Raw genomic sequence first — 21975 nt, 5'->3', positions numbered from 1 at the left:
TAAACTTAGCATCCTGAGTAGGGTACAAACAGCATAAAGTTAATAATGCCTGTAGCCAGGTATGAAACTATGAAGTCATGGAAACTTTTCACCTTTCATCCACTATGGCCATAGATGAAAGTTCTGTAAGAAGAAAATGTGATGAGATTACACAGCTCCTAATCCTACTGACTTCTTGCACTTGTCCTTTCTCAGGTCCTTTATTCATTCTTCGCCACTTCCATTCAAGCTGCCCCAGGCTCCTATCCTTCCCACCTTCCATCCAGCCCCATCCTTCCCAACCTGTTTCATCTTCTCCATGGTCCTCAACCAGACACAGCCTCCTTGGTTAATCAGTCAGTTCTTCCCTATTTAGTTTTCTTGTCTTCTCCCCTTTCCCTCCCTTATGCTTCCAGTTTCCAACTGGCCTTTCATCAAAGTCTACTTGTTACCATGCTTGGTGATGGAGGTGGAAGGGTCTGCAAGACAAGCTGGGGGATACAACAAGATCCTGCCTTTGCTTGAGGCACCTGGAATTGCACCAAGGCTGCTTTTGGCTGCTCTGCCTTGAAAACCAAGATCGATAAAAAGGACAAGAACAAAACATGCTAATTGAAGACGTAAGACCTTGACACAAAGTAAAACTTGATCTGCAATTTAAATTTGGCCAACAAAAATAGATTTGCACGGTGAAAATGAAAATTTGTCTCTCAGCCACAAGTATCACATGCCAAGTTCCTGATCTAAAGCACCACAGCATCAGAGTTTCATGCTCTAGAATAAGACAGGTAGAACTTTTCAAGGGCAGAATAGTCTATTTTTGTCTAGCTCCCTTCTCAAAAATGGTTGAAAAATTTCAGCCAAAAATAACAAGAGGGAAAAAAAAAAGAAGCCACACTTTAGCAGACAGTTGAATAGCACCATCACAAGCTACACAAATATTTACTGCTATTTCTTTCTAAAGCATAAATGTTGCTAGCACATCAAAGTAGTCTGAAAATCTCAAACATACACTGGTTTAAAAGTAAGCCTTACAATTTTTCACCACCACTACAATAAGGATTCTGTTCTATTCTGGTATAAAATGTGGCATGAATAGACAAGGAAAAGTATCTTAACAGTAAAAATGAAAGAGTTACCAGCAATGAAAGAAAAGAGTTACCAGTTCTTTCATACTAAGAGATGGTTAAAAATTAAAGGTAACATGTAACTTATGGGACTTGATAATCATTTCACCTTGCTATTCTAAAATGCATTTTCCTTTGCCTGTTGAAAATCTTGGGTAACACAGTTCCAAATAACTGATGATTAGTCTTCTCAGTATAAGGCCTCATATAAACTAATGACTCCTGTCATTTCATAATGCTAAAATAATTTCACTAAGTTCTTTGTGAGCATGAAACCAGAAGTTAATTTCCTCTCCTGCCTAAGGTAGTTCCTCAAAAAATTTGCCTCTGCTTTAAGGAATGTAAGTTTTAAAAAGCACTTTCAAAGGCTGCAATCAAGTTTAAGATGATGATGAACATCCAACCAAGTTACCAATGCCACTGGATAAAGCCCTTTTTAATGTGAAGTCTTGAATACTTACAGCCACACAAAACTTTTCAAACATGCTAAATTGAAGATCTAGTGACATTTATTATGACAGCTGAAGTGTAATACTTCATTGCTTTTTCACAGCCATTTTCATTCTTAGAAAGTAATCATTAAAAATTATTACAGTTTTTCAATTTCATCTAGATCTTTAATCATAAAGAACATTTTCTTGATCTGATACTTCCAGAATCTCTCAGCAAAAGGTCTTCTTTATAACTGATTTATGGGGTGAACTCCAGATACAATACACACTGTTTCATATTGGTAAAAAAAGGTATGGGCATCTAAGCACCAGGGCTTTAAACACAAGGTATCTGCCTTCCTGGATCAGAACTCAAAGATTCAGCAGTTTGCCGTTTAGCTTACAGTGCTTAATAGGCATAAAACATTATTTTATTCATAGCTTTACTTATCAAGAACTTATTTTCAGACTTATAAAATGGGATCAGCTCTGTCCCTCTCCCCACAGTGACCTCTGGGTGTCCTGGGGCTCCTGCCAATGGCGTGATCCCACTGCAGTGATGAAACTGGGACAAGGGCTTTCATTTACTTCTCTGCTCCCTTATAGCCAAGTAGCTTCAGCAGGAGGGAGCTCAGCAAAGCCTTGCTGCCTGTACCACTTTCTCACTTCTCAAGCAACTACAACGGCAGTGTAGGCACAGGTGCCAGAAAAAAATGCGTAAGAATATATAGTTTTGCAGAGGCCTCAGGCTCAGCTGTGCACGGCAGCCCTGGGGCCCCCATTCTAAAGATAAAATATTTCCTGAAAGACTGAAGAACATCAGCATGTGATTTTGTTCCTTCTATAATAAGTAAGAATAATACTTAATTTCATGCTTCCCTTTTCAAGTTCATAAAAGTATGTAAGCCTTCACAGATGCATAACATTTGCTTTTGGCCCACGTACAAGCAAATGAAACTTCAAATCAGGGAGTAACTTTTTCTGAATATTTTTCCATATATAAAGACAAGTAATTGAAAGAAAATGGCAATTTAATTCTAGACTTTACCAGCTGGCATCAGATATAAATTAAGATCATTAATTTTGGAACAGCAAGAAATGTTTAGATTTTGGGTAAGTTGGATATTTAGTTATGTCAAGGTGAACAAGTAATCAACCTCTTTGCATTATTTAGTCAAATGAAAATCAAAACACGAAGTGGACATGAACTGGAACCCATCTACCAGACAGACAATTTTTCTATACATTTTATCAAGCAAACAAACATGCCCTAAGGAATACTGTGAGAAAGTCACTGCTATCAGTATAATTGAGAGCTGCTTGCATTTTGTGACAAATTATCCAAGTAATTTGAATTAATGCCACAATCTGCATACACAAAATGCAAATAATTTTGTCCCAAATCACAAATTATTTTCTATTCTTTGAGTTTTTTTCTCATTTGGTGATTTCTACCCTCAAAAAACATTTCAGGCACAAATTTTTTAAGGCAAAATCAAAGCCTTCTAAAGGTCTTGTGATTAAATTCACAGCTTCACATGAAGTTAAAAAGAATAAAGGGGAAATGACAACAGAAATCAAAATTAGGAAAAAAGTTGACCAAATTTTTTTACTTTGAAAAAGTCAGTCGGAAACTACAATACAGTCAATCAAAAAAATGAAATAAATGAAGTGATAAGGAATTTTACAGTGTATGACAGATGCCTTTTGGCAGAAAAATATATTAAAGAATTTATGGACAGTGCATTCAAAATGTAATAAACATTAAATACTGAAATGTGACACTATGCATTCCAAATAACTAGATATTTTGTCTTAGTGCCATTTTCACTCATTGAAAATCTGATAGGCTGCAGATTGCTTTCTTTATTCTTTCATCTAAAAAAACTAAAGTAAACATGCAAGTGCCATCTTAATAATCTTGGGAAATTAAGAGTAATATTTTCTTACTTTAATTTAATTTAATTTAGTCCACTCCAAGTTTCAACCCTCCAGGCCTCAAAGTTATTTTAATGCCTAGGGGCCTCATAACTAACAAAAATCCTAAACACTTAAGATATTCTTCCAGCCAAAGAATCCTATGCCAGACAGATGATAAACACTTTCACCTTATTTCCTTCATGATGGGAGAACATTTGTTTGTACAAGGACCATTGTGCAGCTGTCATCATGTCCCAACACTATTGAGTTTTTCTGACAGAATAAAGCAATGCAATTCAGAGAAGTCCAAGCAGAGACATCAGGCAGCTCTGCTGTCAACTATATGGGTCATATTGAAGAAAAAAAACCATGAGCAACATCTTTTATGGCACATGAGCTACAACTTCCCTGAGAAGAAAAACAGACTCAAAGGTGACAGAGGAAAAGATCATCACAACTGTGTGAAAAAAGAAAAAGTAAGAAATACAATATTTTTTATAGACTGGAAACATACAACTCTATACTGAAGTTTTCATAAATTTAACCATATTTCTCGTTTCCTAGAAGTCTAATCTCTTAGAAAAGCTGGATCTTTCCCAAAGCACATTTGTTTCACGTAAGTGAAATAATTAGTTCCCAGACAATTATCAATATTCAGACACTGGCATGTACAATCCAAAGGCCACAGAGTGAAATGAGGTGCCAGGAGGTAGTTGGTGCCTGCTCGGCAGAGGTGACAGGTGATTACCACTGATCCACAAGCTACAGCAAGCATTCTCTTAAAAAACATATCTCAGAACCAGTAAGACCACAGGTCTTCCTAACAGCACTGTACCTCCAAGAGCCTTGCATGTAGGGCACACCAGATTTCAAAGGCTGGCCTCTGAGTGAAAAGTTATTCTTCCAGTGCTGTCATCCGGACAAGAGAGAACATGGGTTTGAGCGTGGCCAAAAAGGGATGACTAAAATAGGTGGTAGGTATAAAATGAAATGCAGTCCTCTACCATACAGGATCTTCTTTTTTTTTTTTTTTTTTTTTTCCCACAACTATCCACATGAAATAATATTATTAATTACCTTATTAAGACAGATTTTTCAAAGCTGCAAAAACTCACAGCTAAGAGGTACAAAGGAAAGACATGAAAAGACCTAAATATTGACTAAATGCCTGAGAAATTCAAGGCACATGTTCTCAGCTACTATACACTGAACACAATTCTGTAATAGTTAAAATCCTCAGGTTCAGGTGCCTAAAAGTTTGTAATTCAAGAGGAGACCCTGCCTGATTTAATAGTAGCATGAATGTCTAGTAGTGCTAACAGTGCAAGAGTATAAGGTTATTGAGTATGAAATCTTGGGCAGGAATGACTAGACATTATATTCCTCTTCTTGCAGTACAGAAACTTATTGAAGCTATGTATGCCAAACACATCTGTATTACTCAATCAATATTAATGCAAACAATATTTTGTATAGATATTGCACATAACAACTAAAACTGTGTAAGTCCTTCAAAAGTATTATTGCCTAGTGGATTACATGTTAGACAAGCAGAGATAAAAACAGCTGTCATATTAATTTAACAAGGCAGCATTTAGGTTTTCTGTATTGTTCTCATGATATATAAAAGCCTATTGAGCACTGAAAAAACCATAGTAAGTTAGACCAAGAAAGTGATATGTCATTTGGAGAGGTCCAAACATACCTGTGCAGTTCTTCTGCTTTACTCAATTGATTTCTCCCTCCCTCTCTCACTTACACACTCTCAAAATCATATTTGACACCACTTTGAAAAAACTTCAGTCTTTCAAGTCCCCTGCCTTGCTCTCAAGGACAGGTGTGATATGACTTCTTTCAGCTGGGTTACACTGAAACAATCTCATCCAAAATTTTTAAATTGAAAAATACAATGTCCAGCATTAAGAAGCCCCTCAGACACACTGAAATAAAGGAAGAACCAAGAAAAACATGTCCAAGGGATGACCTGGACTAGAACCATATTGTTTTGGCAGGTCTACAGCTGTAGGCAATGGGATAGTTACAACACTCCAGTTCGTGCTGCGGTTTGTGCCATGTCTCCTCCTTCTTAATTCTGTCATGGCTGCATCAGGGCTCACTTTGAACCATGCCAGCACCCAATCTACATAAGCCACTTCATGCTAGCGAAGTCAGCAGTGCCCAGCAAATGCCCCATGTTCTGATATCAACATGTACAATTCACAGAAGCTGTTTTGCCTACACAGCAACTTTAGGCTACAGTGTTCAACAGTGCCCATCTAGTGACTGTTGACAACAGAGGACTTCTTCCTTCAGTCCAGAACAAATTACAACAGGAAACTTCACTACTATGATGAAATAGCATGGCTTTAAATTCAACTAATAAATGAAGTTATAACGGAGTAATAATATTTTTTTACTCTTAATCTGGTTAAAGATCCTCAATAACCTTGCAAGGAATGTTCAAGCTATATAGCCTTCATGAGAAATTAACACATACCATGAAATGTGGGCATTATAAAAAGTAACAGGTAAGAAAATAGAAAAAAACACTTGCATCACTAAATCTAGCCCTATGAATTTTGTAACATAACTCATCTACGAGTAATTTTAATCTGCAGCCAAATAGCTGCAGTTGGTGCTTTAGAAACTGCTTCAGCCTCCTACCTTAGTTATTTATGTCTCCGCTCTTCATAGGTCTTACTGAGACAAAAAAGTTCTAACATCTAAACTATTCTTTTCTTTGCTTCAGGCTACTATTTCATGCTTTACCATCTTTTGAGAACAAATAATTCCCTTCCTTCATTTATATTGTTACCTTGAAGTTATTTATAGCCAGTGCCCATGTCCCTTGAGCTCTCTGTTATAGGCTATAAATATAGCTCCCTTAATCCCTTTTCATATGTTTTATCCTCTAGTATTTATATCAGATTTGTAATCTTTATATATTCTTTTCATTTTAAGCTCTGGACCACAGCTACAGACAGGATTGCAAATGAGTGGTGAAACAAACAAAAAAATTTGCTCATTTAAAATATGATCTGTTTATACTGCTATAATTGTGAACACACGAGTCAAGATTGAAATGTGTAAACTACTGTAATTGCTTTAATCTCCTGACACTTTTAAAACGAGTTATTTTGAATTTAAAATTTAAAATGTTTTGTCTTTGCAAAAATTATTCTAGCCAAATGAGAGCCATTTATGTAATTTTAAAAGATAAAAGGCAAAGAGATATTCTTTCCCCATATGTTCTCTAAGAAACTATATCCCCCATTAACAGCCACAACTGAGCCAATTTTTGCTTAAACTTGAGGGAACAAATCAAGTTTGATGCAAACTGATTTTTTTACGATGCAGTTACGAGCTTTGAATTCTAGTTGCATGCATACTCTGAAATATAAAAGAACTAATTCTTTCAAAGGGTTAATAAGATGGTGACTGAAAAAGGGTCTGGATTTTACTGGGGCTGTGACACTTGGTACTAGTGAAGGATCTGGTCCACAGACTGACCTGGACTTGCAAAATGTCCTTCATGAGGTGTCTCACTGGAATTTGTGCCCTGTTCTGTAACTTTATGTGAAGTTACAGGAACTCTATAGCTGATCAGAAATGGTTTTAAAGATAAAAAACAGAAGGGAAATAAATATTCTTTTTGAATTTCAGAAAAGGTTGATAGTGCAGTGAGGCAATAGTAATTGCTATTTTAATAGAAGTCTGGAAAGAAGAATAATGGAAAAAAGATTGATTGGGTTAAAACCACAGATGAAACAAATCTCTTCAGGATATTTCATGGAAGGCTCTGAGGAATGCCAGAGGTCCTAATAAAGCTTTGTGATAGGGAAACAAAATACAAGAGTTCACTCATTTTTTGCATGTGCATGGTAATTTCTACTGGGAGGAATGAGTAGAATATGCCTTACTGTGCTTCATTAACCTTAATACAACCTTAAAAACAGATGGCTGTCATTGCAGACAACTCAGTGACAACATGTGGTCGATGTACAGCCAGATCCAAAACTGAAAAGTGCTGAAAGCAGGATAAAAGTAAGTTTTCATATTCATCAATGAGGCTTTGTCATCTGAAATATTCCAGTTCTGCTATCCCCTCTCAAAGGGAACCATGTCAGAAACAGGAAAACACTAATTGGATTTAAGATGATTAAGAGCTTGGGAAGACTTTCATAAGTAGAAAGAGTCTGATTTTCATTTGCACTACTATGCTTTTTTTTTGCATGGAACGCATACTATTTATATCCACCTAAGCATGCATCTATCCATCTATATTGGAAGAGGAAAACCATATTATAAATGAGAATTATTTGCATAACTACAGGCCTTCTGGGGAGTGCAAGTAAGGGTTACATAAAAACAAAGTAGATTTAGTGCAGAAATGTAAGATTAATATATACAGCCTTCCTCCTGCCGAAACTACTGTCTTTAAGATAGACTTTAAAATTGCATTCAGAATCATGAAGCTTAAGCATCTGAATTTGTTATCTAAAGGAGAAAGATGAGTTTTCTTCTCTCTACTAAGGGTTTGGACAATTAGTCAAATACCACCTCCTGAGAGCTGGACACAACGTGTTATTTCCTACATGACTGTCATTAACTAATGCTTCTAGTTCTCCATTCTGTCCCACTGGGGACACAGTTTGTGGCTGTCACCAGCTCAGATGTGCAGACTTTCACAGCAAAGCAACGGCAGCGAAAAATTTCTCTCCTTTCAAATCTGGCGTCTTCTGCTTTGGCTGTTACTGTGGAGAGCACAGTCGTTTTGAAGGGTTCTGATCCAAAAAATGTCTGTACAGCCTTGTGCCAGCCACGAGACTCAAACTGCGCCTTCAACTTGAAACTGCACTCAGTAAGAAATTTATAGCAACAACTGGGAAAATTATACGGTCCTTCTGATCTGCGTTTGCTAACATGTCAGCATGTCAGTTACTTATTTTATGGTTTTGGTTTACATTGGGAAGTATTTGATAACAGCACCTAAGTAGCAACCAGGAAACAGGATCACAGGAAGGAAAAAATTTTTCTCCCATAACTTGAATTCTACTGATTTCCAGATTGTCTAGGAAGTCTAAGGACACAGCAAAGCACACTTGGATTACAAAACTAGACGACAGGAGGGACTACAGTGGGAGAATGTTTGGCAAAACATTTTCTCCACAAATAAAGAATGTACCAGCAATTGAATGCAAGAGCAGGAAGACCTTCCTGGAACAGACACTGCACTAGTACTGATACAGCTTTGAGATGAAGACAGCGACTGGTTCCAGTACATTCAGTTTTGGTGCAGGTTGCTATGGTCAACAGAGATATAATACTCTACTTAATGCAAAACAATGTACATTTTTAGGGTATTTTCCATTCACATTAACAGATAAAATGTGCCCTGTGGATGATGAAAGGTAAATTATTGACAGCTTCACAGGGACAGAATTAGCATAAATTATACTTAATGGTAAGGTGCTATGTAGTTCACTGGAGTTTAACAAGGTGCTAATTAAATGTGAAATTTTAGGCTCTGTCCTGCAAAACGTTGAGAGAACCAAGGTGAAACCTACAGAAGATTTACCAGTCAGCAGTTTAATGTATTTTGGGGCCAACATATCCTATAGCTGAAACTGAGAGGAATGGTTGTGTCTCCCTTCCCCACTCCCTCTGACTCCAAGGATGATGCCCTCCTTCCCCACACTGCAGCACACACTGTAGTGGCACAGGGGCCTGGGGGTCATGTTTTAACCAAGATCATCTCTTCATTCCACCAGCCCCAATGGACACATGAATACCTGTGTTGGTACAAGTGATGTGACTGTCCAGCAGAAGAAAGAGGGTCGAGAAGAAAGGAAGAAAGGAATCCTCCACATTTCTACACTCACTCATGTCTTTCTGAGTCTGCACAACAACACCAAAGACTATTTAGCTGGTAATGTTTTAAAACTGGCCATGCACCTAGATCTCCTAATCACTACCAGAACAGACCTGCAATAGTATACCCTAGAAGAAATAACAAAGACAGATCTTTAAGAATGAGTTTCTGAGCTCTTGGGAACAAACCTGTGCTGCTGCACACCTTTGGGTATCTGCAGATGAAGAATGGCAGACAGATGAGGAGGTTTATGGAATGTGCATCTGCCTCTGGTGGGCTGCTAGGCATGCAGAACGAAAACCACTTTGCCTCAGGCACTCATTCAAGCCTACCTCAACTAACTTGTTAAACCCAGAGTTCCCAAAATTTCTGACAGGTTTTAATACAGCCATGCCAGAGTGTCCTCTGGAGGAGAGGCAGAGTAAGACTGGTGATAAGGCAATATATCACCAGTGATAAGGCAATATCTTTGTAAATGCATACCAGTGACAAGTAGACATGTATGATCCAGTAACCAGAAATAGGCATTCTTTCTTAGATGAGGTTTAAAATTTTTAGCCCAAGGGTGATTTTTTTCTAAATATTCTCATTTCTAACCGTGTATTTTTAAAAAGAAATAGCTATGCCAGTATTAGTATCCTTAATCATCCATAGCATCACCATTACTTAATCTGGCTATGTTAACATTCGTTCTTTGTTTCTCTGCCTACGTCCCTTTGATTTTGGCATTTGTAATCTCCCTTCTTAATAAGTTCTCCAGATGCCCCATTATCACCCTGTATGCACTGGCACAAGAAGATAAAACAAGCCAGAAAATCAGCACAGAGCTCAGAGAATTGCTTACTAGGTCAAGAATAGGCAAGACAGGAACGATGCAGCTGACACAGAGATGGAAATTCATGGCAAAGCTCTGCCGAGATTGTTCTTCAAGTTCTCCAGGAAAGCTGTGCTACTTTTGGAGGTAAGGAGCTCAGGATGGTGAGATGCAGCAGAATCTGCATTATGTGCATAAACAAAATCTGTGTCCTATACCTCTCCCTCTCACAAACCTCACTCTCAGACCAAGAAAAGAGACAAAGAATCTCTACAGTGGCAAGAGAAATCCCTGAAGACTAGCCTATGTGTCATTACAAGAGTAACACAGCCCCGGGTTGTTCTTAACAACTCTTGTTGATTCTAAAATATTCATACTTTCCCATGTATTCTTCATGACGGCATTAGAGATTTCTTTGAAAGAAACTTCTCTCATTTCAGTTGATTTCTTTCTTAACTGTTTTCAACCATATTCTTCCTGTGTTCATGGACAGTCAGAACTGTGCTTCAAAATCTCCTGGTTTCCACCTCCCACATAGTTCTCTTACATCTTCAGAGCCTTTCCCACCCTCCCTCACAACAGCATTTTAACATAGGAAGTGCTTGTATAGCTCATTTCTGCCCTACTACTCCATTTATAAAATTCTCCCGTAACTTCTTCAAACCTCTCTCTTCTTCTGCCAGTCCTTCTTCCACAGTACTTGAGAAAGCCTAAGTAAAACTTACCATATCCTATGGAAATATTACTGTGATAACAACTGACAATACTTAATAGAAACAATAGAGTAGAACTTTCTTCCTCTTCTGATATTGATCCTGTAAGAAGAACAGTGGCAGCAAATAAAAGGATATGAACTCTCTGACGCGTGTGCATGGTAATGAGTCGATCTCTCTTTGGAGCATGGAACAGTTTTGAGCATATGCATGACACAAGCTGGATAGTTACTAGACTGAGGTTAAATACTCTCCTGAATTTAGGTCCCCCACTAGATTTCAGCAGCTGCCATGCAAGGATTTTGAGGATGAGCCTTTTGAAGCATCCTAGAAATTTCTATATAGCCCTTTAACATTATGTGCCTACATGAAATAAATATATGCTAATATAAAGACAGCATATATGCAAATACCGATGATTTTCCCTTTGCTATTTCTAACACCATTCTGTGCCTCAAACTAATTCCATCACTATTTATGTCAGCATAAAATCTCAAAAAATCTAGTTATTTTACTTTATGATTCTTTGCGATACTGCAGTACATATATTCTTCTAAGCACTTCAAAATTTCAAGGTCAAATTCAAATTAGAATATTAAAAATATGAAGAGTTAGGAGTTTTATTTTTTTGTGTCTGTAAAAAAAAGTCTTCACACGGCTTAGGAAAAATACACATTTTCAACCAGGATGTTTATCTAGAGATCAAGATGTAGAGAAGTAAGAACTTACTGTCTCTGCAAAAAAATGGAGTTACAAACAGGTAAATAAAAAGGCCAACACTAATATTTTATTGAATGAGTACAAAAGTCCAAAAAGAGTCTCTATGTAAGATTAAGCAATAACAATCTGTTTTTCCTGCTCTCTCTCATATTTTTTACTGCACAACACCAACAAGGTGGTGGCCTTGGGCACCAAGAAAGAAAAAGGAAACTTGGATTAAGAACAGAACAATTGGGGGAAATTATTAAATTACCATTAAGCCTGCTCATTATTCCATTCCAGACTTCACTGAAATTGAATAACTGTGGTTCCTCCCTGTGGCATGCATACCTTCAACCACAGGGATCATGAAAGAGGAACAATAGTCTCTGATTGTAAAAACATGATTTATATATTTGGCATTTTCAAAGAATTCATGCCATTACTTCTCTTGTCTCCCTTTGATGATATTCAGTCTTATTACCAGAAAGAACATGTTATCATTAGAATAAAGCAACCTGCATTTCTAGCACATTCAGATGCAAAAGGTTTCAATTCTTGGAACTCATAATGTTTGTATAGTCCACAAGCTGGAAGGAGTTTACAACCATGAGACACTAAACAAATAAAACAGATGTGTTGGCTATGCTCACATTATACTAAATGCCAAAGTACCTTTACAGTCATGCACACAACTGCCAGGCTGACAAAGAAAAAAAAAAAAAAAAAAAAAAGCAAACAAACAAAAAAAAACCCACCAAAACAAACAAAAAACCCCAACTGCTTATTATATAATGAGAGTTAAACCAGCACCGTATCATTCTACCATGCAGAGGCTTCCACCAATTTTTCAAGCCTTTTTACACCAGTAACATTTTGAAGTAGAACAAATCAGGTGTCCCCTGATTACACACAAAATCTGCACAAAGTCAGAAAAATGCCATTTATTTAGAGCAGAAAGCCAGAAGAGATGGAATTCACTAGATAATTATAATTCATTAATATTTCCCTATTTTGTCAGCTGCCTGCTTCCTGAACAACAACTGCAGGCAGAGGCTGCACTGACACCCAGCTGAAGATGTGCTACTTTCCTATTTTTGCTGCTCTTTACTAAACTGACACTAAAAGCTAAAAGCTTCCACCTAGTTATACATATACAAACACAAAGATCCCAGTGAACTTCCTTAGGAGAGAATGAGCCTCACTGTGTTCTTAAAAAACAACTCGCTTTAGGTTTAAAGTTTTTCTACTGAGCAAAATGTTTATGTAGCAATCATGAAGAACACTTCACTAAAAATTTGTCCATTTGCTGAAGCTTCCTGTTATGCCTTGTGAAAATCACATAGAAGGCTACTTGTACAGCAGACATTACTTTTATGTAACAAAACTAGATGGGTCCATTTTGGAGAAGCTTTGTGCATATGTGACATGTTCACACTGAATATGGAGCTTGACAGAGCCGACCTCTAAAAATAGCACCTGGTTATCCTTATTCTCATCAGCAGCCACAACCCCATCTCAGCTCTGTCATTTGGTGCATCAATCTGGCACCCCTCTTCCTCCTCCAGAACAGACAGAAGCAGTGGTACCCAGAGGTATCTTGTTTTAGGAGGGGTAAGATGTTCGCATCTGCTGCAAGCATACATTTTAAACAATATCCCTGCCCCTCAGCAGGCAGTTATCATGTTGTTTTGGCAGCAGGAAGGAATCTGTGGTTTTTCTTGAATGTTGCTCTTCCTTATTTAAACTACCAGAAATAAAGCAAAAATGACAGAATGCTCTGTCTATAAATAATCATTCCGGTGTACAGTTATATTAGGAGGTAACTCAGATGGCATGATAACGCCTAACAGGCTAATCTTAGACCTGTAATGCCATAAGATGAAAATAACTAGGCTAAGAATAACTGACCCAGAGGAGTCAGCCTGTTAAAGAGATCCACAGAACAGAGCATTTTAGATTTTCGTGTGTTTAACAATAATATCTGCCGATTGGTTTCTCTATGATATTTTGTATTGTACCCAACATATGAAACTCTACCCCCAGCAGTGGTTGGGAAAAGTTAAAATGTAACGTCTGAAATCTGCCCCATCATCTGCACCAGAACCTGAAATGAATGTGCATATTTTGCAGCCTATGTATCTGTTTTGCTTTCTCCCAGCTTTTGGTTTTTGTGCAATGACAGTGCAGAAGAGAGGGGCTGGGCAGTCAGCACAGAAATATGGGTCTGATTAAAGCTCTGGCAGTAGTAGCTTTACAAGCACTCCACAGATCGAGTGCAAACCTTAACAAACTAAATGTATTCTGCACATAGTTTTACAGAAGGAAAGACTGGCTGGAACTGTGTGTTTGAGTGCAGTGCAAACCAACACATGTTATGAAGCCATACAGCTATAGCAATAACCGACCAAAGTAAAAAGCTGTTTTCCAATACAGAGATTTAGTTCAACACACTGAAGAGAGGGGAGCTAGTGTCCTAGCACCAGTACTAGAGAACCTCTGTACCAAATGCTGTGTTTAATGGTCTCTGAAAAACACTGAAAGATGTTTTGAAGTAATGTTTTGCATCATTTTTTATTTATTTTCCAGCTTTTCTAACTTGCTGTTCTTGTCAATCTTGTACTTTGAGTTTCAGGCTTTTCTCACAACCTACAAATATACATCCTAATACAAAGCAAGACCATCAGGTAACTACATAGCACCAGAAGCTGTGACTGGAATTAAAAAAAAAAAAAAAAGGAAAAGACGATGTTATAGCATTAGTTGTTGCAGCATTAGACACATGGAACTGGCAGCAATGGTCTGTATTCAATGTCATCTCAAAACACAAAACAGAAAAAGCAGCTTCATTCCATTTTACCATGTTTTTGTTCAATTGAATTCATGACCAAAGTTTTGTCCAGCACACATTCCAAGACAAAACCTCTACTCAAAATCAGTGAGATTTTAACTACGTAAGACCTACAGGTCTATGTCACTTGTTTCTTCTCACTGTATTAACTGCATATGGCTAAGGCCTTACACCTGCCTAACAATTAATTCAAATACTTCTGCTACTACTATGAAGCACCAGATTTTTATACCCTACCTTTACAACAGGCATTGAAAAAGCCACTCTGGTTGTTATCCAGAACTTTCCTATACTGAATTTCCACATTCAATTTTTCATTACTCTGAAGGGAACCACAAAACTCAGCACATCTATTCTCATTCTTTATCCTCCCTCCAAAGTGTTACTGCCTGAGACACCACAAATGAAACATTCGGTATCTGTAACAAGTTTATGTTACCTGATTGAGATATGCAAATATGTCAAGTTTTTCAGGAGTATCAGAACAAAACTTTAAACGAACTTGCTTTCTGCAGGTTCTCCACAGGAAAAGGTGAGCAGGTAAAGGTTTTGTTCAGAGAAAAAAAGAAAAAAATGGGAGAGCAAATACCAAAGAACTTTCCCTGAAGGCAATACAAACCCAAGTGTAAAGCAAACCACGCATATACAAGGTCATGCAGACACATGATAGAGACAAAATACGAGACAAAGTGTGCACACTGGGGTTTGCTGAGGGAAGATTGCTCATGAGGACCTGCCAACCCACGTACAGCGTGATGCGTGCAGCAGGAATTCTGTCATTTATATTCAAGTGACACAGTTACATTTCCTGACTGGTGCAGAGAATAAACATTCACTACATCCACTTGTGACACTTGTGAAATCAAAGGTATTTTACAAGCCTGTAGGTAGATGAAGCCAATCAAATTAATCATTCTGAACCATTATATTCCCTTTAGACTAGTTTTGCTCTATTGATTCCAGATCCTGACAGGTATCATTTACTGTGTTTCACAGAAGGATTAGCTGGCATAAGCAGGATTGTGTAACTTGCTCAGGTCACCTGTCAACTCATTGACAAGCCAAGCTTTAAGCTCACAATCTCCTTGAACTCTTGATTTTTCAACACAACAGCTTTGGGCAGGAAGCAGAGGATGCCTTATCCAATAAAAACCAAGGTGGAATTCAGGCAAGGTACTGCAAGGCTGTACACCAAGATATCATCAGTGGAGAAGACTTAATAACCTTACCCTTGGAAAAACCAGCACCGTATATTAAATCACCAAAAGTTGGCCTTACTTCCTGAAGTCCCACATCTACAGATACCAGGACTGGGTCGGTCCTTCCTTCTCCTTCACACAACTACCATCTGTTTAAGAAATGCAGTCCTGCATTGGTTATTTATTAACTACATTTTAATGAGTGTTTTTCCCATGGACTATGCTGCACCAAATGCTTTTTTTCAAGGACTTACAGTTTGTTACCTGTACTGTGGAAAGATCAGAGGCCAGCCAAATGTTAGGATCCACTGTGGCATTGCACACACATGGAAATTGAATCTTTTTATGTAAAGTAAAAGGGACAGAATAGATAAATAATAATTCCATCTAAACAAGAGGCTTTAGACACCAGATTTATTTTGTACATGTAAAATTAAAATAAGTGTGGTATCAAGTAAGAATACATCAACATCATTTTCTTAAATAAAGATCCACAGCACTTGCTGCTGCATTTTAGAGCAACAGTACCATATGGGAGAATTTAGTTCAGTCTTCTCAAGATAGCTGAAATTGCTCTCTGCAGTAAGGTGTAGGTGTCTGCAAATTACACAGCTTCTTGAGTCAGCGCCGATCTAGATTGCTCCATTCATAATTAGACTTTTGATTGGTACCTATCCAGATCATCTCATTCATAGTATGACTTACAAGCAAGGATGGAGACAGACAGGCAAAGCAGTAATTGAGGGAGAACTGATTCTCATCACAGACGTATTTCCTATGTCTGCTCTCGTCAGAAATTTCTTAGACATTTTGCTTTGCAAATCCAGTCCATTGACCAATGAACCTGTCCTCTTTGGGGATCTCTCCAGCCCAATTTAAAATCAGTTGCATAGTATTTGTGCATTGTATCTGGACATCAGCAAACCTAAAATCTGACTGTTGTTAAAGTTATTATTGAAGTCTTTGGAGCAAGAGCATCAAGGGTGCAAAGTGCAAATGTTCAGGGATCTGTTATTTTCTTAATTACATGCAACTTTTACCCTGAGTACAAGTCACAAACATTTAAGTGAAGACAACTTCGAAGTAAGGGCATTGTGAAAAGGAAAATTAAAATGACTGTTTCTGGCTTCTCCAAATGCTGATGCATACTGCCATACCCTAGCTATTTCTTTCTTCCCTATATGCATCATAAATGGAAACAACGAAAAGTTACCAGAACTGATCCTGCAAGATGCTGAACTAGAGGGAGTTGAAGGTAACCAAGAGGAGCACCAGGCTTTGAGGTTTCATGTGACATGAACTGAAACTGCAGACTATGTACAATGTCAACTACTTGTAGTTGTATTTTAAAGGCCAACTGAAACACAGAGGAATATTTTATGTTCTACACTATATATATATATATATATATAATACTTACACACTTTTTATTTGGATAATGTTCTTGAGTAAGCTTTTTTGGGATTGGTTTAGTCTAAACTCCCCCTCTACTTTACATGGCACTACAGGGGAAATTGTGTATGTTAAATGAATTTACCTATGGACTATCAGACAAAAATCAACAGTTACATGATCTTCTTATTTCCTATGAAGACAAGCAGAGCTATAAACTTACAGAAAATGACCTCCTTTTCTTGAGTTTCAAATTAAAAAGTTGCTATTTCATTAGTTGGCAGTTAGAGGGTATCATAGTGAGATAAACCCCCAAATTTTCACTTGTGAACCATTAATTTCAACTTGACTTAGTACTAAAAAAACCCCACCAACAACAAAAAGAAAGCCAAACAGGAGGGAGAGGATGCAATCAGCCTTATCGTCAACCAATTTAAAAGCACTGGACACCTGTTGAGCCGTTCAGGAATACTAAGGAAATGCAATAAAGGAAAGCAACAATTCCTGAATGAGAGGTTGACAATGTAGATGGCTTTGCAGAAGAACTGTAATACTTCCAGGAAAACTTCTGCTCTTAATCACAGACTTTGCTAGAGCTTTGCTGCTCATATTTATAAACGTGGCTTCACCTGATTTATGTCCCTGATAAAGGAGCTGAAATTTGTCCTCAACAATCTAAAATTGTATGTAAGAAAGGAGCACAAGTAAAACTTTTAGCTATTTTTCTACAAAGCAGAAAAATAAACAGCTTAAAAAAAAAAAAAAAAAAAAAAACACACACAAAAAAAAACAACAACAGACATAGGCCTCAACAGGTGTACCAAAAGCGGTAATATGTAAAGAAAGGTATGGCCTCACACCATAATTACCTTTAAAAACTGAGTCAAATTTTGGAAAAAGAAAAAGAAAAAGAAAAAGAAAAAAGAAAAAGAAAAAGAAAAAGAAAAGAAAAAGAAAAGAAAAAGAAAAAGAAAAAGAAAAAGAAAAAGAAAAAAAGAAAAGAAAAAGAGCAGGCACAAACTAAGACTAAAATACATGCAAACAATTCACCCTGCATTCCACATACGTATCTTCTATAAAACTACTTCTATAAAACTAACACTTTCTGAAAAACAAAGTCGGGAACCCAGGTTTAAATAGCTACAAACTGGAAAACACTGTGCCTTAACAGACAAGAGTTTCATCCCAGTGATAACTGAACTGGAATTAAGAGACTTTAGGAGAGAACAGGCAAGAGTAGACAACCTGAAATGTTGACATTTTAGCCCATCTAATTGAATGGCAACAATTCTTCCAAGTTAATTTATCCTCAGTAGCAGGTCTCAAACACAGCTAAGAAAGAAACTAGAAAACACAGGAGTAGTTGGAAATACATGAGGAAACATGCAGTGTGCTTTCTGAGCAGCTTTAAAATACCATCATGAATAACACATCCAATTTACATCTCAGTGAGTCCATTACATGTAACTGGCATTGCCAGGTTCACAAATATTTTTAAGGGAACAAACAAACCATGCAGTTTAAAGACATTTTGCAGTAGCACTGTAACAAAAAGAGAAAGGGATTGGTGTTAAACCCCCTTCATATGCAAACTAGAGAGAAGGAAACTCACAGAAAGAGCAAATCCTGTTTACAATAGACATATGACTAGAATTGCTTATGAGGGGCTCTAAATGCAGCCTCCTGACAAGGTCTGTCTGAGGAAGCCTCTTCCTGTGAACAAGCCCGTACCATGAGCCCCCATTTTGTAATCACGCAACAAAACAAATAAGGAAACCCAAACTCGACTTCAGTTTGTGAGCATTTTTCTGCATCTGGAAAGCAGCAGACCAAAGGAGACAAACTCCTCGCACAAGCAGCAGTCAAAAACACCACCGGAATCATATAGTAACAACTAAGATAAGCCCACAAAAATAAAGTCACTTCTTAAAAGGAAGGGTGCTCTTGTCCTGCTAGGCTGTGTGTTCCTGGTCAGCCACTCAAGTCTAAGGCACGGAGCTGTCTCTTACCTGAGCTGATCATGCTGTGCATTCTTTGCTGAGCCAAGAGCTGTTCACGTCCAGAAACCCCATCTGAGGAAAAACACGATTCACTCTCGTAAATTGTCTGCAGCATATTCCAACTGGTCTGCACTTCAGCTACACAAGAGATTCATCACTGCACTTGCACATAGGCGTCGGGCACGACCCTCTGCGGTCCTACCTCCCTCCAGCGAGGGTCGTAAGATTATATGCTTCGGCAATTAGCAGTGTTTAAGCGTTTGCACAAGTATCTATGAGGAGAGGGGAAAAGCCCGAATCCAGTGTCGGCAGCCCCCGCCCGCGGGAAGGGAGCCGTGAGCGTGCGGGGGGCTGAGTTGGAGCAGTTGCGTTCGGGCAGCCAGCGGCAGGTGGAAGGAGAAATGAAGAGATATCTCTGCGCTTTGGGTTTCCTGGCAGGGCGGGGGGGTGGGGGGAACTGTCTCTAACAAACCATCAAACCGAATGAGCCACCTTTCCAGGGGAGCCGCGGAGGGTTTTAAGCGAGTTGACCGCAGCCTAGCCCCGCGCTGCCGTGCCCGCGTCCCCCCTGCGCTGCCGGCCGGCTGTCCCCTCGGCCAGGCGGCTGGGCGAAGTTGGCGGAGCACCAGCGAGAACTCATTTGCATTTGAATTGACACCCTCGTGGCCCAGCGGCGGCAGAAATAGAACAATGGCCGGCCTGAGCCAAAAATAGGTCAAGCATGGCCGGGTGATTGGAGCCTGCATTAATGCGTTTAAAATACCACAGCAAACACAGCTGTCCAGTCTGTGTCTTTCAAACCGCCGCCCGTCCTCCGTGCGCCGCCCGGCCTGCAGCTCAATTAACCCCTTCCCCTGCCCAGCCCGTGCCCGTGGGGACACGCCAGGGGGGAGGCAGGCAAGGCAGGAGCGGGACAGGGACGGCCCTCGCCCGGGACTTGCGCCCCTCTCCCTCCTCACCCTCCCCCGGGGAGCTTTTTGCGAAAAAGAGAGCAAAAACGCCACGGCCTCTTGTCTGTATCGGTCCTAAAATAACGCTGGGAGGTTTTGCTGGCGATGTGGTTTCTGCCTCGCCCACGCGCAGCCATCCTGCTGTTCTATTTTTGCTGCCCGTTTCTCTGGCTACGCCACAGTTGGCTTTGGCAGCGGAGGCTGCAGGACCGCAGCCGCCGCCGGAGAGGCGATCCTGCAGCTCAGGGCCGCGGGAGACCGTGTCCGTGCGGGACCGGCCTTCGGCCGTGCGGCTATAAGCAGCCTTTCCGTATTTAGCGTGCTTCATATAATTCTTATAGTAAGTCACCAGTTGTGGCACAGCGTGTTAGACACGCTTACCGACTATGCGCTGTTTGGTGGAGTTGCTGAAATTGGAGAGGGGCTGAGTAGTTCACAGTTATTTTTAGAAGCATTAGGCAATTTACACAGCGTCTCTTTCACTTCTCCAAGATGATGAGGTTTCAGAAGAGCAGCTTTTGACAGTGTATCAGACAACAGCACCGTGCTCCTCTGTGGTTTGGCAAGTTTCACGCATGTGAAGTTCATTTCTCATACTGGTATTTCAAAAGTTGCATCTCATTTGATGATTAACATACCTACACAGAGATAACTTTAATTTCAGTGTTACAGACAGTGCTTTACTTCTCACTCTACCCTGCCTTACAGCACTTTTATACAGGTGACCAAAGCCTGCTGCTGTCCATATTATACAGCAGCAGCTTGACTACTCTCCTACCAAAACTGTAAGTCTGCTCCCATGTTCCTGCTTGACAGGAGCAACAGTGAGATGTGCTTTCTCACCATAATCAAGAAGCCAACACAAGAAGCTGTATTGGAGCTTTCTAGAAATCCACAGAATTCTCACTATCAACATAATATTTTGCTCCTTAAGACACAAGAATTTGTCCAGTATTTGGGGTTCTCTTCTGCCTATTGGTGAAGAATCTTCTGTATGCTCTTTAACTTACATGACAGATCATAGCCAAGGGCAGTATGTTTTTTTAATGTATTTCTCACAGTTGTGTTACTGAAGGAAAGTTTTCCAGTTACAAAGTACTGTGACACCCCTGGAAGTTTGGCTGCATGATGGCACCTAGGAAGTCTGTGGCTCAAGTCGTCCTGTCATCCCAAACCTCTGCTTCCTCCATGTGCCAAATCACCTGGTCCTTCTGAGAGTTAGGGCTTGCCCCCTGGACAGAGAGACTGGAGGAGCTGGCAGCAGCAGGGGTTTACCCTGCAGAATCCTCAAGTTAGCACCTATCACATCTTGCCACTCTGCTGCTCTCCTTGGCCTCTCTCTTCCCTTACCCTTGTTTTCCACAGGAGCGCTGCTTCTGAGGGAGCAGTGAAGCTCTGCAGATGGCATGCACCCAGCTCTGCAAAGGGGGCAGCAGGCAGGGGCAGCACAGTGACAGGTAGGGTGTTACAGTGCAAGATTTCAGATGAGCCTAACTCCTACCATTGCATCATTGACTGCTGACAATTTGGTATCATAAACATTTTCTCTGGAAAGTAAAAATACCCAACTGTTTTATGGGAAATATGTGGCCTTTCCACAGAACAGGGCAGTTTAACACAGTGCAAGAGGTATCAACGGTAGAAACAGAAATCTCCTCTAAGGCAGAAGAAGCTTTTTATAAACAGAAGTAACTAGAAAAAGTGGAATTGCTTATGCCCTTCAGCCAAAGAGAACATGACGCTGTTTGGTGATTCAGCGCCTCAAAATAATCAAGTTTCATATTACAGGGAAACACAGGAGGAATAAGTAAAAAACAGGTCAGAACATGGAAACTGTGGGATCCTGGTATTAGGTACCCATATGTGTTTATAGCTTCTTATACATGCAGCTGCATTTTTAAAGACAGCGTTCACAGCTCTAAGCAACTTCAAATACTTCATTAACTAACTAAAAGCAAAGAGCAGAAAATGTACATTTAGATATTTAGCTGCAAGTGTTCTTAATTCTGATATACCTATTTTAAACTG

General features: G+C 39.2%; 1 protein-coding gene across 3 annotated transcripts in view; it reads right to left on the bottom strand.

The window, feature by feature from the left end:
- Nucleotides 1-19526, bottom strand: part of HDAC9 (histone deacetylase 9) — a 273052-nt gene extending 253526 nt beyond the window's left edge. The window contains exons 1-2 of one of the 3 annotated variants that reach the window (XM_066318427.1): nucleotides 19490-19526; nucleotides 19007-19069 (exon numbers count right to left, since the gene is read on the bottom strand). In XM_066318427.1, the coding sequence (XP_066174524.1) occupies nucleotides 19007-19028 (22 nt within the window). In that variant the 5' untranslated portion in view covers nucleotides 19029-19069; nucleotides 19490-19526. Of the gene's footprint in view, nucleotides 1-19006; nucleotides 19165-19489 lie in introns of those variants that run through there. The other 2 variants (XM_066318441.1, XM_066318436.1) reach the window with 2 other exon arrangements.
- Between the last annotated feature and the right edge of the window lie 2449 nt (nucleotides 19527-21975).

Source organism: Sylvia atricapilla, chromosome 1, assembly GCF_009819655.1.
Source record: "Sylvia atricapilla isolate bSylAtr1 chromosome 1, bSylAtr1.pri, whole genome shotgun sequence".
Lineage (NCBI taxonomy): Eukaryota > Metazoa > Chordata > Aves > Passeriformes > Sylviidae > Sylvia > Sylvia atricapilla.
Note: the sequence above shows the minus strand (reverse complement) of the source record. Positions and strands in the feature narration are given on the sequence as shown.